General features: G+C 42.1%; 2 protein-coding genes across 4 annotated transcripts in view; both read left to right on the forward strand.

Annotated features, from left to right (window-relative positions):
- Positions 1-16,600, forward strand: part of RGS12 (regulator of G protein signaling 12) — a 279,183-nt gene that overhangs the window by 91,259 nt on the left and 171,324 nt on the right. The window lies entirely within an intron of this gene.
- The window catches only part of HGFAC (HGF activator), a 39,815-nt gene continuing 28,703 nt past the window's right edge, over positions 5,489-16,600 (forward strand). The window contains exons 1-4 of one of the 3 annotated variants that reach the window (XM_052683090.1): positions 5,489-5,683; positions 6,820-6,874; positions 8,742-8,838; positions 14,312-14,385. In XM_052683090.1, the coding sequence (XP_052539050.1) occupies positions 5,618-5,683; positions 6,820-6,874; positions 8,742-8,838; positions 14,312-14,385 (292 nt within the window). In that variant the 5' untranslated portion in view covers positions 5,489-5,617. Of the gene's footprint in view, positions 5,684-6,819; positions 6,875-8,741; positions 8,839-9,289; positions 9,421-14,311; positions 14,386-16,600 lie in introns of those variants that run through there. The other 2 variants (XM_052683092.1, XM_052683093.1) reach the window with 2 other exon arrangements.

A 16,600-nucleotide genomic window follows, 5' to 3' on the forward strand; every position in this document is an offset into this window, starting at 1 on the left:
AGATGTGTCTGTGTATCGTGATGGCAACATGAAGGTCTGCAGAGACCCAAAAGACAGACCCAACCACTGCAGAAGACAAGGTGTGAGGAGTACCAGCCAACATGTTTAAAGATGTTTGTGGTAGGGGATTAGGGCAGATAGGCATTGAAACTAAAAATGCATATTCAGAGAATAGATTCCATCTGAAGAGAGGAGAGGAGAGGAGAGGAGAGGAGAGGGAAGAGGAGAGGAGAGGAGAGGAGAGGAGAGGAGAGGAGAGGGAAGGGAAGGGAAGGAAAGGGAAGGGAAGGGAAGGGAAGGGAAGGGAAGGGAAGGGAAGGGAAGGGAAGGAGGGGAGGGGAGAGCGAGGGAGGGGAGGGGAGGGGAGAGCAAGGGAGGGGAGGGGGACTGTGAGCTCTGGGTGAGGGAAGCCAGGAGAGGTGCTGGAGGAGTGTGGGAAGTGAGAGGGCTGAGGAGGAGTAAACATTTGGATGAAGGCATGTCTTTAAATCACAGCAGTAGCTGCTACAGCACAATAGTTCCAAATCCATGTTTATTGCAGCCCAGCTGCCCAGAAACCAGATCTCTGCAGATGTCCTTTTACTAGTCTAGCTGCTCTGGCAGAGTGGTGGATGGTTTGTGCTTCACTGTGGCTAAGGTTTTTACATGGCCACAAATATTACCAGCAAAGTCTGGTGCAGCTGAGGATGAAACAGGGCTGCAGTTCTTGTGGAAGCCAAAACCATGTAGATTTTTGCCCTCAGATTTCTGAAGCTCTCAGGGAAAGGGTCCATATAAATAACTCATCAGTCTGGGGCACTGTTCATCTTGATTTGAACCCAGGCTTTTATTTTCCTTGCAGAAATAAGCAAGCAAGCAAAACAGTTTCAGCTTTCTTCCATTCCACATCTTCAGCAAAGGAGCACGGTGGCTTTTCTCCAGGCACTGCTCCAGAGAAGAGAGGAAGATATGGAGGCTCACGTCTTACCCAGTGGTGAAGACCCTGGTTTGGGATGTAAGAAATCAGGCTGAGGTCACTCCATGTCTCAAGGCAGCTATTAAGCCACATTCTCTCTCAAAAAAAAAAAAAACAAAAAAAAAAAACAAAAAAAAAAACAGCCTTGGATCCCAGGAGTATTAGCCTCTGTTTTGGTGATTAGGATATTCACCAAGAAGGAAGCCAAATTTTGGTAAATGCTCTCAACAACAGATGATGGGAATGATCTCAAGCCACAGAGATGAAGGCAATCCTTTCCCACAGCAAGGTTTGCAGCAAGGTGATGGCATTTATCCATGGGCCAATGTCCATATCTGGCACTTAGTTCACCAGTTAGTTAGCCAGGGCAGTAGGCTGGGGCTTTTTAGTGTTAACACCAATTAATCAGAAATCAGATATTTTCAGGAGGCAACACTGCTGTTAGTTGGCTGCTATGTATTGCCTTCAAAAGGGAAGAGGAAACTGCCTTTGTGAGAAGAAAACATGATGTGAAAAAGTATAAAGGTTTGCAAAAGTACATGAGGGGATCATTTGTTAGAAGAGAGTATATTTTTTCTTGTTTTGTGGTAACAGTGCGGTAGATTTCTCAGGAATGTTAACATTGATCAAGAAATGAAACTTGGAAAACACTGCCAAACGTTCAGTCATGGGACATTCCTCCCCCAGCCTGCTCAAAAGCCTACCTGTGATACACAGGTAGGAATGCGTATGCATGTGTCTAAACTTGTTTTCTCCATTTATGTCTAGTATGTGCCTTGATAAGGAAAGTTACAATTTTATTGTTTAATGTTGGAGGTTGACGATTTATTTTTTGTTATTTTTTGTTTATATCGAATGATTAAGGATTGCTGTTAATATAACTTCATTGTTAATCAATAGTTCAGAGTCTGGGCTCAGTTTGGGTTTTTAATAATTGTTAAATTTGGAAAGATAAAACCATTGCAATGTGGGAAGTGAGGAAAAGGCAAACATATGAGGCAGCACAATCAGTATGTTATATACCCCCTGCAGCAAATATTTCTGTTTCTTTCTGTTCATTTATTGTGTGTTTATTTGCTTTTTCATTTTCCCATGATGATGTTATTATAAAAGGAAAATAACTGCTGAAACAGAGGGCTTTTTGCCGTTAATATACTAGGATTACAGCCTGCAAACATAATAAAGACTTCCTAGTGCTACTTTGAAACCTTCAATTGACTTCAGCGGTAGCTGAAGCTGGCTCAGAATGCATTTAGATTATGTGTACTTCCCAGGAAATTTTCAATATTTTGTGCAAAAAAATTAAGAATTGAGACTGCCCAGGAGGTGGTGGAGTCACCGAGCCTGGGGGTGTTCAAGAAAAGGCTGGATGTTGTGTTGAGGGACATGGTTTAGTGGGAGCTATTGGGAATAGGTGAACGGTTGGACTGGGTGATCTTTTAGGTCTTTTCCAACCTTGGTGATACTATGATTCTATTCTATGATTCTTTAAAAGCAAAATGGGATTTTCTTGTAAAACAAGAGCCAGGCTCTAGTTGCAGTTTTGCTGGTGGGATAGGCTGCAATACAGGGTTTGGACTTCAGAGCTGGCCAATGGCACCCCAACGCCAGGTCTTTCCACAATTTCCTGTTTTCAGATTTCTTATATATTTATGTATGTATGTATGTATATATATGTGTGTATATATATGTGAGTGTATATATATATATATGTATGCCTTCAGTGTTTTATGGAGCCTCACTCAAAACAAGCACTTGAAGAAGTCTGAAATTTAAGGTTAGGGACTCCATCCTGAGTGTGATAAGGATTGTTCCCACATCTTCATCTCTTCACTTGTTGATCTTGTGGTATTTGTTCTATCCACATATGACTGTTTTTTCCCTTTACAGACAGTTTCCAGCACTATGCTGGAAATAATGAGTCACAGATGAAGGGACTTGAGAAGGCAAAGGAGAGCAGCTGCATGGGCTCATCTGCCCGACCCATGGGTTGTCATGCAGTACTCTGCCTCCATCTTTGGTTAGTTGAGTCCCAAGGTCACACACACTGATTCCTGTAAATGTCTGAGCACCCACAGTTGCAGCACTGATGTTAGTGAGTGACTAAAATAGGCTGTGCTTACTGGAGAGATCTAAGCTCTTTTCCCAAGTCTGTTCCCAAACTGTCCATCACGCATGTTTCTTGTGCTGTGACCAAGAGCTTCACAGGGTACGATGCAAATATCAGCAGCCTCCCTCATTCCTTATGCCCATGAAGTCCCAAGTGCCCAATGCCGTCTGCGGTTTCTGAGAATTCAGTACCAAAACCAAACCTCCACTTTTCTGAGTAGATTCTCAGATTCCAGGAAAAGCCTCACAGAGGCAGGCAGACTTTCTTCTGGTTATGAAAGCAACCCAAAGATGACTAATCATTTAACATGATTTTAAAAAATTCTCAAATCTTACCTTTTCCCTATCACTGTAAGACCTGCTCAGATACCTCTCTGCTGAACCAATGCAGGTAGTTCATGTAGTAGCTAGAGTTTTGGGTGATTCATATCTGTCTGAACCCTGGAGTCACTGTTGGGTTGCTATACATATCTTACTCAGGGGTGATTCCCATTACATAGGGATGCTTCTCTGGCAACTCCTGTTACAATTGCTTCCTTTAACGTCTTCTCCTTCTGCTTTGTGCCAGCTATGCCCTAGCAATTGAAGTAGCTCCTGATATTGCTTCCTCCTTTTCCTTAAGTTACAGAATTAGTTTCAGCCAAAATGTTAGAATTGAGACTTTCCAGAAAGACACTCCATGACTATTGCTTGTAGCTTGATGCCTACACAGGGCAGCCAGGAGCAGACATACATTCAGGGAACACATCCTTTCTTTTCCACTTTCTTCAGTTTAGGGACATATAAAGGCTTTCCTACAAGCTGCCTTGGTCATCAGTGAAATGCAGTGCTTCTGGTCCCAGAAATGGATGGTGAGGAGGATTTTATTCTAGAAATATATGGAAGGAAGCATCTGAACAGCATTTAAAGAAGTATTTTCCTCCTCCCTAGCTGTCCAGTTCCTGCTCCTCTGCAGAGCTTTTGGCAACACTGGATGGAACAGCAGCCAATGGCTTTTCTAAAAAATTTCTTTCTTTGCACAATTTCAGGAGCCTAGATTCTAAGCTGTGTCTACAAGGCATTGTATAGGAGTTGCTAGATTAAAGCGTGATGACCTACATCAATCATGAGGGCAGGAAGTAGAAACTTATGTTTTAGCTTTGCCAGGTGTCCCCAGGGAGCCCAGTCTGTCTGCACCTCTTATTTCCTATTTGTAAACTGATGAACAATACGACACATCTATGCCATTAATCTATGCCAAAGCTTTATTTGTTTCAAATCGTCAGCCAACAAACAATGCGTAAAGGCAATTTTTTTCCGCTTGTTTGTTCTTTGCTTGAGCGTGGGGAGACAATTCCAAATCCACCTGGTTTTTGCTCTTTGAAGTCTTACTGTCAGTAGGAAAGTTTTGTCCATAAATCTGCATCTCATAATTGTGCTAACAGGAGCTTTTACTTTGATGACAGACATAGCAGTGTAATAGCACATCCAGTGGAAATTCCCTCTAGCACTATAAACCATCTTGGCAAAATGGTGATGGGAAGCTCCACTCAGGCCCAGGGCCTTACCACCAATCTTTCTAGGTTAAAACATAAACTCCCACTCCCCCCATAGCTTTGAAACTTCAAAGTGTAGAACAAAACTTAAGCAAGGACTATGGGATTCTGTCTGCTGCTGCTGCTCTGTGCATTTTGGGTGTGAAGAGGTGTGGTCCCTGACTGACAGTGATGGCTGGCTTGAGCCTCAAGCACAAGCACAGTTCTACCAGCCAAACCTGTGGATTTTGGTTGTGAGGCAAGGTGGGGCTGAAACAGACTCTGCTGGTGAAATTTCAGTTTTAGCAATTCTTTCTGCATCTCTCCATTAGTTCTCCTGTGCAGTTATCACTGCCAAGTTACTTACGTTCACTTACAGACTAAGATGGGCTTGTTCAGGCAGCTGCAGAAGGGATGTCTTCGGTACAGCAAGTGTTTTGTCATTGGTGTGTGTTCCCTCTTTTTAATTCTTGCAATCTGTTGCTAAAAGACTGTTGCTGTAAGTCACGGTTGGACAGGTAACCATCCGTTAATGAGTAATTCCTATGCCTGATATTGGCATTGATCTGTTCTATGTTTTGCAACACAATGTTGCTTTCTGAGAGGGCTTGTTGGGAGCTCCTTGTTATTATTATTCCATCCTCGTGAGGGGAAAGAGACGGAAAGTGTCTGGGTGCTAGACAGCTCCTGATTACAAGCACCATTGGATCAGCTGCTCTGGAGGAGCCCTTACCATCTGCTGAGTTCCACAGAAGAAGAAAGGACACTGACAACCAGCAGCCAGGGTCAGACACATGATAAACTCTTAACTCCATGCAGTTTAGGCAGTGTATCTTGCTACATGGCATTCCCATCTACCCACAAAGGCATTAATGATTAACAATGATAAGAGCTCTGCTTACTTAGAGAACTAGAATACCCTACAGTCAAACAAATTGCAGTCCTTTGAGAAAACTCGTTGCTTATTCACCCTCCTGCTTCAGCCCAGCCCTGGAAGTTTCCTTCCGCCAGGCAAAACCTCAGTGAGAGGGGAGTGAAGATGAAAGCTTGTGCTCCTTTCACTCTCGTCTTGGCTCTGGCTCTGAGCGGTGACTGTATGAGGAAGGTAAGTCTGATTGCTCTGCCTCAGAGTGGCAGATCAGCGACGTGCTGCCTGGCAGGGCAGTGCTGCCCGGGGCTGGATGAGTGATGCCACCAACCAGGTGGAAAGAAGGAGTGCTTCAAACACAGAGGGGTTTGCTAGATCAAGGCCCACAGCAGTGCTGACTAAGCAGTGTTTATAGGATAGCTCATCCCTTCTGCATAGCTGATAGCCCAGGCCCACACTTGTGTATCTTTATAGTTATTTTTACTTCATCAGCTACATTAAAACTAGCCCAGATGTACTCAGATGATGCTGTGATCCCAACTATTCGAGCAAACTGCAGAAGTATCTTCTTAAACGTTCTATGTTGGGGCAGAAGGGGATATTCACAATGTCTATGACAGATCTCAGCCTTGGCATTGCAGACTGCCTAATGCAAACAGAAGTAGTGCGGAGTTTGAGTGCAAAAATTGTTTCTTCCTCAGAAATGATCAAGCTCTCTCAGTATATCTTAGCAACAGCTTTGCCTTATCCCTTGCTTACTGCATTCTGTATCCACATCCATGTTCATGATGTGCTGCTTCCTTGACTGTTTTGTGATATTTTTATTTTGCTATAGATCAGCTGTCAGCACCTTTGGTGGCAGCAGCACTTTATATGTATTCCCCATTTTTTATTATTTCCTGTGGTTTTAGATTAGCTCTAAAGAGCAATGATGCTTTCTGCTTGCTGATTGGTAAACCCAAAAAAAGTTGAGGTTGCTTTCTTAGCTAATGCCCTGAGGGATACAGCTAAATGGCAGAAAAAGTCAAATCGTAGGATATTATTTGTAACTGTGAGCTGGCCCCAGAATGCATACATTTATTTCACAGAGGAAGATAGGAGATGTGTCTCTTGGCAGTAGCAAGATATAATGGAGCAGAGCCTCAGCCTTTATGGTATTGTTCTAGATTCTCCTGGTTTAAAAGAGAGCTTCTGCTATCCAGTGTTTATTTACTGCCATTCATCAGATTGTGTCCCAGCTGAAATCGGATGCAAATAATGAGATCTGTGTGGAAGAACTGAGAGAAATACAGTTTGAGGGCACATTTTTCTCTACAGGATTTCCCAGAGTGAATTTCTTTCTTCATTCCACATTCTTTCTTTTCTCTTCGTAGCACCACAAATCTGGGCCAAGAGGAGACCCAAAACATGGCTTCACTCACCTACAAGGTACAGAGTCAAATCCAATAGTTCTCATGACAGTAAGAATGATCTGCCTATCTGCATCCACACTGTGCAAGCCAGCAGTAAGCCTGTCTTTGTTTCAACATGCATAAGGATTATGGAATGGTTATGACTATTAATTTCTGTGTAGATGTGAATTTGGGATTAGCTCAGACATCCCAGGTAATTTTCCTTCAGGTGGGGATTAATGAGAAAATGCTGATGAGATTTTCATTTTTCTGAGCTTGTGTGGCTTATCCTGCCTCCTGAAATGGTGGGGCTGTGATGTGCAACTCCCTTCTTCATCAGAGCTGTGTCTGCCCTATGCTTTAAGGTACATAAGCAGCTCTTTGAATGCACGGGTTCAATTCCTGCAACTGCCCTTGATCTCTGTTGAGGAGGATTTGAGTTCCATACAATTTGCTGTGTAGCATTTGTTTTGAAACCTGAAGTTTCAGACATCCTGGCTGCGTGCAAACATTGCAGACTTCCAGTTTTAAAGCCTTTATTGCCCTGTGCTTTTGCTGTTGTGGTTTGTATGAATTGGGCTGTTACTTGTGCCTTTGTAGCTTAGAACAGTTTTTAATGACCGTTGGGATTAAATATGTCTTCTCAATGGAATTATTTTCACAACGTTCTAGCTACTTCTAAAGGAAGCCATCAAACAGTGAAGGTAAATAGCTGAACATTCACCCAGTTAGCTCAGACAATGAATACTAGGCTTCAAAAAGAGACTGGGGTAATTGTTTTGCACTGGCAGACACAGGGACAGCCAAGGCCAATAAAGTGACCATAATTGTAGCTGGCTAGGAAAGTTTGGACCACAGGGATGGGTTGTTTTTCATGGTATTAATAACTGGCCTCAGCAGTGATTTGAGATGATGTGTCAGGGCTTGCCAGGGTTAACAGATATCACAGTGCTGTGCAGGAGCCTCAGCTGTGACTGCAGGGGTAGGCTCAGGATGAGGAGGGTGATGTCATCATCAAAATGTTGGAAATAGGCAGTATTTGACCATGGCTCTATGCCCTGTTCCTCACCTATCCCAGCAGCTGGTTTCCCATTTATCCTCCTGGTTCTCAGAACAGATTTATTTTAGTTAGTGGTTAAATAAGCTCCGACAGTTTTTCGTTGTCTTTTCCGTCTCCAGTCTCTTTCATTCTCAACATTCATCTTGAAGGATTTTTTTCTGCTAGACTACCACTACCCTTTCTTATACTACAGTTATCACTGACTTGGCAAATAGAACACTTGCCCTTCTCAGATACCTGTCCCATCAATTTCTATCCACTGATCCCAAGGGAAAGGTGGTAAGATCAAAATTCTCTGTCATCTCCTAACCTTTAAAATCCTCTTTCCCCTGGCTGTTTCTATTTCAACTTGTACTGCCTTGTGCCTTAATTGTTTTAAACAGATGTTACAAAGTGATAGGTAGCCTGGAAGGATACTACATCAGAAATCAATTTAATCTGCTGTTACAATACTACACAATTAGAAATGATAATTGCAATTAATGAATGTAATTGCCATTTGCTGTACCAGAAATTGCAACGTATTTTATACTTGAAAGGCTCTATTTACCACAGAGCCCATCACTCTCTGTTGATTTAGTAATTATATGAGATTTTAGACTTGTTCTTAAATAATAAAGTTGTAAAGATACAGAAAAACCAAAGGATAGCTGAAAAATTTGAAGTTAGCTATCTGTAGCCGGGGAGTTGGAACTTGATGATCCTTGAAGATGCTTCCAACCTAAGCCATTTCATGATTCTGTGATGACTTACAACTTAATATAATAGCAACGTAATACGTATATGCACACACCTCTGGGCTGGTGTTCAGCTGCATGGTGAAGTTTTTATTCTTGTATTGCAGTGTTTACAGAGGATGGAAATTTATGCACGTTTCCTTTCCGGTATGGTGGAAGGTTTTATCACTCGTGTTTATCAAATCTATTTTCCCGAAAGAAATGGTAAGTTAACATTTCTCATAAACACAGACAGTGTTTAAAGGAAAATATGCTTTTAGTGTTTTTGTCTTTAGTGTCTGTAGTTTTTTTGTAATAACTAACATGGGTTTATCATTTCACATCTACTGAGCGCAATTACGTTACCCTGCTGATGCTCACAGCCTTTGGATCAAAGAGCACACAGATGGGAACGAACCCAGTCACGCAGGACCTAAGGCCACAGAAAGCTTAGCACCTACAAAAATGTTTTTTTCTTGGCCTTCAGATCGGTAACAGCTGGTACAGAATGAGCCAGAACAAGGAGTTAGCCACTGCTGAAGGCAAAAGGGAAGATAAGCACCACCTGTAAGCAATGACCTTCTTAAAGAATCTGTTGATTTGCGTTGACTGTATTTGCACTGCTGCAGGGACAAGCTGATCTTTGAGGAAAGCTGGCTTTTCCCCCAATGTCTCCTCATTTTATCCTGATTTTCATCAGATTCTTTTCATGTGGTGTAGTGCTCCTGCTTGTGCGTAGAAATTCATTCCATTAGTGTGTTTGAGACCAGGTTCCTTATTTTGGAGGAAGGCTATTCTTTCAAACATGTAAGTTGTTATCAATACTTGTTATTCTTTTAGGGTTAAGGGTAGTTATGTGGGAGCTCTAGTAAGTAGCAAATATGCAAGAGTAATTTTGCAGATGTATCTTTGTAACAAGCATGTTAACAGAAGCTGAAGGTAATAGAACAGGTAATAAGTAGCTATCAGGAATGAGAAAAATATGTATGTAGAGATGAGATCTGTTAAAGAAATGTACATACATGTTTTTAGGATGAAGATAATATTTTATAGAGTGCATTTTGCTGGCCCAAACAGAACTCAGAGTTTTTATGTAGTATTTTCTGACTTTTTTTGTGATCTGTATCCTTTTTCTGATTTCTTTTAAGTGTATGTGCTGGTGTAATGTGAACAGTCAAACTCTACATGAAAACACTGAAGACCTGGAGTGGGCCCTGAGAAAGGCAACAAAGCTGGAAGGGTCAGGAATGAGTCTTACAGGGAGCAGATGTGGAAACTAGGATTGTTCAGCCTAGAGAAGAGGAGGCTCAGGGGAGACATTATTGCTCTCTACATCTTCTCTGATTTGAGGTTGTGGTGTGGTGGGTGTCAGCCTCTTCTCCCAGGTAATTGTGATAGAATGAGAGATACAGGCCTAAAGTTATGCTGGGAAGGTTCAAGTTAGATACTAGGAAAAATTCCTTCTTAGAAAGAGCGGTGATGAATTGTAACAGGTTGCTCAGGGAGGTGGTGGAGTCACAGTCCCTGAAGGTGTTTGAGAAACACGGAGATATGGAACTGAGGACAAGGTTAGTGGGCACAGTGGGGCTGGGTTGACAGTTAGACTAGATGATCTTAGTGGTCCTTTCTAATCTTAATGCTCCTATGACTCTTTGTTGCAAATAGGCACAGAGCTTTGGGTTAGGAGACTACTACATCAGTACAATCCAGAAAATAAAATCTTCAAGAGAAGGAGAATTTGGGAACATCTTTGCTTGAGAAAGGGAGCAAAAATCATTTTCTCGTGTGGTACCTGTTTTTGCTGGACTGTAGCCACAAAGAATTTGACTTCTGGGACCGCTTGTTCTCAAGCAGTTCTTAAGATGAGTCTTGCTAAAAACAAATACACGAAGCATCAGTAATTAACAAGTTAGACCACAGAAATGGAAAGGCAGGGTATGTATGAGGTCCAAGTTTAGAACATGCTTTGCAGGTGACCTTGGAGAACATGTAGTTGTAGTTCCTATTTTTTTAAAAAGCCATTTACAAGCATGAAGATGAGGAGAATGGCTGGAGCTGTTTGGTTTTGACAAATCATTTCTCTCTGGCTGACCTGCTAGCCAATATTTACTCTTCTTTCATGAGCTAAAAGCAATCCAGCGTGTGACTCTAGGCATGGAGATGCTGGGAACAGAGACCTGAAGGGCAACTAGGAAATGTACTCTGGGCATGTTTATGTGACCTGGAACCAGCCCATATGTGGCTGCTGCTGACAGCTGACAGGGACACACAGCAGACAAGGAGAAGGCTCATCCCCCTCCTTCAACTACCTGCCTGCGAACAAGGATGGAGGTTGTGGGAGACCAGGGACAAATGCAAGGAACCCAGACTAGGAGAAAATAGCACACTGTTTTGCTAGTTTTTGAATGCTTTTCTTAACCTGAGGAGGTATTGTGCCTTATCAGACCTAAGAGAGTGCTGGATTGTGTATTAAGGAGTCCTTCTTAATCCTTAAGGTATGACTCAAAGCAGGACTTTTTTTGGCTTCCACTGGCTTTAGTTTTCTTATATGCATTCTTATACTACCTATTCTATGTAAGTATCATATTTTAACTCATCATATTTGGCTTAATAAAAAGACTGTCCTACTTGAGAAAGCACTGGAAGGTAGCTTGTATCTTAACACAAAGGAGAGCATTTCATTTATGAAATGCAGTGTTGATTCCAAGGGCTAAATATGTTAAGAAGATCAGGCATGACTTTGGCTTGTAACAATAAATATTTCAACACAAGTCGGAGTTCTAACTGCAGAAATCTCTCCTTGCTTTCTCTGAGAGCAACAAACAACGTGGTATCTTTATAAATATTTATTGAAAACGCAGGAAAGAAGACAAAACAATTTCAGTATTCTAGCAACAAATTTCCTTTAACAGAGTTCTGTATTGCATTTTCCTTTATTTATAATCTGTTCTCACTAATGAAGCCCATTTAGCAGTCTCTTACTAGGTACTAAAGAGGTTGTGTAAATATACAGTTTCTGTTAGGGAAAATTTAGCTTGAATTCTTGCTGAATTTCATTCTCACTTCCAGAAAAGACAAAACAGCACAGGGACAGAGAAACTGAGGATGTAATGAACACTGAAGAATAGTGAAGCAGCTTTGAGAATGTGTTGAGCTTCTTCAGGGGAATAAGAGGAACACGGCAGAAAACATGAAAGGTTGATACAAATGTGCAGGCAGCCTGGCAGCACAGGGCGAGATTAATATATTCATAGTCCCTGTGTGAGAGGATGAGAGGACCAGTGGCTTGTGGGAAGCCAGCAGAAAAAGCAGTCAGGACCTCTGGAGTGTGTGTGTGTGGGGGGGGGGGGGGGGGGGGGGAGGGGGGGGGGAAAGGCATTGAGGAAGCAAAAATCTAGTTCTCTATTTGCTTAGAACTTGGTTATCTGCCTGACAGAGTCTAGAGAGCATCATTTTTCATATATTTTTATCCTGCTGAGTTTGCTTAAATTCATTTTGACAAATACTCAGTTCTGCTTTTAAGTGTATGTGGAACCTTTCCTTTTGCCTCTCCCATGCTGCCCAGTGTTACACCTCTCTGCTAAATCAATAATTATGTCAGTCAGAAAGCACTGCTGCTGCTTCTCCATTGTTACTGAAATGTTAAGTCTGAGCCTGTTGTGCCAACAGTAACACAACTGACACGCTACTGAGAGTCACTGTAATCTACATGTGCTGCAGACCTTTAAAAGTATGTGATTTGCTTCCCACTAAAGAATACAAGGAAATTTCCCTTAACTCCCTCAGATCATCATGGACTTTAAAGTCTGTGAGAAAACTGCATCTTTAAGGATGTCACTTTAGTCTGCACTGCACTATTCAGTACTGTTTTTTTTATGAATCTTTTATGATTAAGGTCACCTAACCTATTATGCACAGCCTATTCAGATGTTGCATAGAAAATAAAGCATTTAAAATGCCTCATAGAATCTAATGAAGGATTAATGTAAAGCAGTTAAAATGGTAGATGTGCTCTACAATTAAATTTTGTTCTAGCTTGGGAAGTTCTGTGGTAGAAAGATAACGTAACTGTTCAATACATGATGAAATTGCACATAATAAGTTATCTGATGTTAAATAAAGCTAACTCCTGTTGCTTGCTATGCCCTGTAGCCACATATTTCCCTGTGTAGTGACAGCAAATATAGCTGATATTTATTTTAGTATCATGGAATCAGATGATCATTTAGTCTTGAAGAGACCTTTAAGATCACAAGTCCAACTGCCAACCTGACCTACTGAGTTCTATCACTAAACCACATCCCAAAACTGTGTCCCTTGGTGCCAAGTATGGTTAGAAACAAAGTTTTGATGCATAGGATGCTGGGGCAAGATGTAGACCTGTGGAGTTAAGGTTTTGTTCAGCCACTGCCTGTCTGACCTTCAGAAGCCTATATCTACCTCTGTAAGAAAGGAATATAAGCTTAATGCTCCTTGGAATGTAATGAATCTTGGGGAGAACAAAGGGATAAAGACAAGGAAAGTGCACAGATCACACAGTTGTCAAAGTCCATCTGGATGGTGCTTTGGTAACATTCACAAAGTGCCTGTGGCATGCAGGTTTCAAAAGAGATGCAGGATTTTATCTGTGCCTCTGGAAACCATCCTCATGTCAATTATTTCCTCAACTTGTCAGGCAAGCTGGAAAGTAGAAATACTTTAAAGGAAGTGAGCATAAAATACGGTTTCCACGGAAAGCAAGGAGAAGGTCCCTCTTTGGGTAGTCTTCTGCCTCTGCAGATCATTGAATGTAACAGCAGGCATGAGAAAGGGGTTGGGTCCTGCTTGGCTTGTTTTGTTTGTCTCTTGTAATGAATATGGGAGGCATGATTTATTTGCTTTTGTTTAGTTTTTCATTTCTGTCTTTTGTTTTCTTATCTTAGAAACAGAAAGCAGACTTCCCCTTCCCACCATCCCCCCTGGAGGATTATTTGGAGATCTCAGATCCTGCTTCCACATCTCAGTCTGCATTTGATTTAAGATAAATGAAGCAGAGTGTCTTTAACAAAAACAAAACAAAAAAACCACAAAAGCACATACATTTTTTCCTCTGGTGTTGAGAGTTTGAATGAAATAGATGCTAATAAGGAAAACAAGAACGAATTTCCTTATAACATGGAGTCAAAGACATATAGAATGGATATTATGAAAAAATTCTTCTCTGAAAGAATGATCCAGCACTGGAACGGTCTGCCTAGGGAGTGGTTGACTCACTGTAGGTGTTTGAGAAATGCTTAGATGTGGTACTAAGAGACATGGTTTAGTGGGGAAATATTGGTAGTAGGTGGATGGTTGGACTGGATGGTCTTGGAGGTCTTTTCCAGCCTTAGTAGTTCTATGGTAGTTTCAGTGCAGCCATGTACTTGGCCTTCCTGGACTGAGGACAAAAAGAAGGTACCTAGCTCTACTGAAGCAATATTCTCAAGGACACAAGGGTCCTCTAAGGGTAGCTGTAATCCTGTAAATCTTCATAAGCATTTTCTCTGCAGGATTTTTATCTTAAGTAAAAATTTCCAATATGCTGCACACAACAGTGGTGTAAATGAACTTCCCATGGCTGCCTTCATGCTCTGTGATTGTGATGGAGACTCTTGATTCACCTGATGCAATATCTGAGCTCTTTGAAGCTGTGCTAAACCACACTTTTCATTCTTTCCAGGTGTTCAACAACACATAACTATGACCGGGACAGGAAATGGGGGTACTGTGCGTGGCTGTCCACAGAGCACTCAGGTAAGGCGAGCCGCTGCTGAGTCACTCTGTGTGCCTGCTTCCCATTTTTCACATGTAGTAATTGTCTGTGCCTTCCCTGTGGCTTTTAACTTGTGAACACAGAACAAGCCTTCACATTAAATGTTTCCAAGAGCTTCCTGTGAGTCTACATAACCATAGCATTGGGCTGTGAATACTACAGAGTCTTTAATTCACTCTTGATTAACCTGAAGCCATGAGAGAAACTATGGCAGAGCAAACATGGAAATCTGAGCTCCTGCTGGAGCTGAGCACGGAGATGATCATCAGCTTGGAGATGGCTTTTAGATTTTCCTTCTAGTGATCTCAGTAAGGAGCAGTTCTCCTTTGGATGGTGAAGCACTGGAACACGTTGCCCAGAGATGTGGCAGATGCTCCATTCCTGGAGACATTCAAGGTCAGGCTGGACGGGGCTCTGTGCAACCTGATCTAGCTGTAGGTGTTCCTGTTCATGGCAGGACAGTTGGACTAGATTATCTTTAGGGGTCACTTCCAATTCAAATGATCCTATAATGGTTCAGTGATTCTATGACAACCAAGCTTCTTCATATTTTGGGCATGTTTTGGAGAATACAAGAGGACAGGTGGTTCATTGCAGGAGTACTGAGGGGCAATGAAAAGGTTACTTAGCACTGTAATAGCTTCATGTGGGTCACCACACTCAAGTGCTGTGATTACACACATTGTGAAAGTCTGTCTAAATGGAGAAGCCAGGGTCTGTGGCAAACTGTCTATATGCTGCTTCTAAGCAATGCTGTGGGTGAAGGTACCCTGTCCCAAGTATTCTGGTAGGGATCATGCTGCCCTCAGCATTGCCTTGATGGCTGGCCCTTGCTGTCCCCACCTTCAGCCTTCATGGGCTGATTGGCTGGGGGTTCTCATTTTGAAACATCTAACTCATTCATTTTGTAAGGAACATATAGATATCTAGGCCTCATTTGCACAATGATTGACCAGCGTTGAAAAATCTGATGTACTGACCAAACTTCATGTCCCAGTATCTATTTTGGATCTGTATCTGAATGGTGATCATCTTCCTCTTTTCTCTTTGAGACTACTTTCAGTTGTGACCTGTCTTCTTCAGTCTGTGGGATCAGGCTGGGTACCTTTACTTGTTCGCTTCTAACTTTCAAACAAAGGGCATTTTCTACCTTTCCCTTGCAGAGTTCTCTGTCACGTCAGGAGTCTCATTGCCAAACTGATTACAATCTACCAGAGCACTTGAAAAGCCAATGCAAGCTGAATCATCCTGAGAATCTAAAATTAAGCAGTGTGCAACATCATCATTTTAAACTGAACAACTTTAAATTATTTTCCAGCCTGGTTTTAAAACAGATTAACAGTAGATCAGAGACAAATGACCTAATCCCATAATAAGCAGCAGCACATGTGCCTTTGTAATGCAAGTATGTCAGATGTGAATACTGAATATAGATCATGCTTGCAAGAGTCAAGTTATGAGGGCTTCACTTGCTTATTCATGAGTGCCCTCTCAGAGCTTAAAGTCTTGGAAACAGTAACTCACATTCTGCTGTGAATTTAAAAGGAGCATTCCTGCCTCACTCTTGTTAGTTACAAGAAACACTCTTTACTGTTGTGACGTGGAGCACCTTGGCATCACCTGCTGCTCCTCCTGTGCAGAAAGCAGAGGACCAGGTCTTACAAAGGCTGCACGCTTTCAGGACCCAAGACAGTCATTTTGGCCAGGATGAGCGCTCCCCAGTGGAGGCTGGATTTACTGGGGATCCCTCCATCCTCCCCCTCCCCACTGCTGCCCCGGGGTTCCTCATGTCACCTCTGTCCCTCTCCTTTCCCATCATTGCAGTCCTGATAGTTTCTTGTCTTGCTCGTTTTGGAGACAAGGCTTTGGGGACTCTCCAGATTATTTTTGTCTGTTATCCATCATAGGGTTGGGTAAGATGATTTGCCAAGAGAAAGCCCTCTCAAGAGCCTGCCTCTTGCTGAGGGCTGTCAATGTACCATAATCCCGGAGAGACCTTGTCCTGATTTCTCGTTCTTCTCCAGAAAAGAAAGTTATATGTGTGAAAGAGGAAAGAAAAGAGAAAGGGGAATGAGGGAGAGGGAAGGGAACACAACTGCTACAAAGAAAGTACAGGAGCATTAAGGTTTTTGTACAAGTTGATATATTTGTAAGCATAGTTCGATTTATTTCTTTTAAGCAGCAAGTGCTGTATTT

Source organism: Tympanuchus pallidicinctus, unplaced genomic scaffold (assembly GCF_026119805.1).
Source record: "Tympanuchus pallidicinctus isolate F22 unplaced genomic scaffold, pur_lepc_1.0 scaffold2, whole genome shotgun sequence".
Classification (NCBI taxonomy): Eukaryota; Metazoa; Chordata; class Aves; order Galliformes; family Phasianidae; genus Tympanuchus; species Tympanuchus pallidicinctus.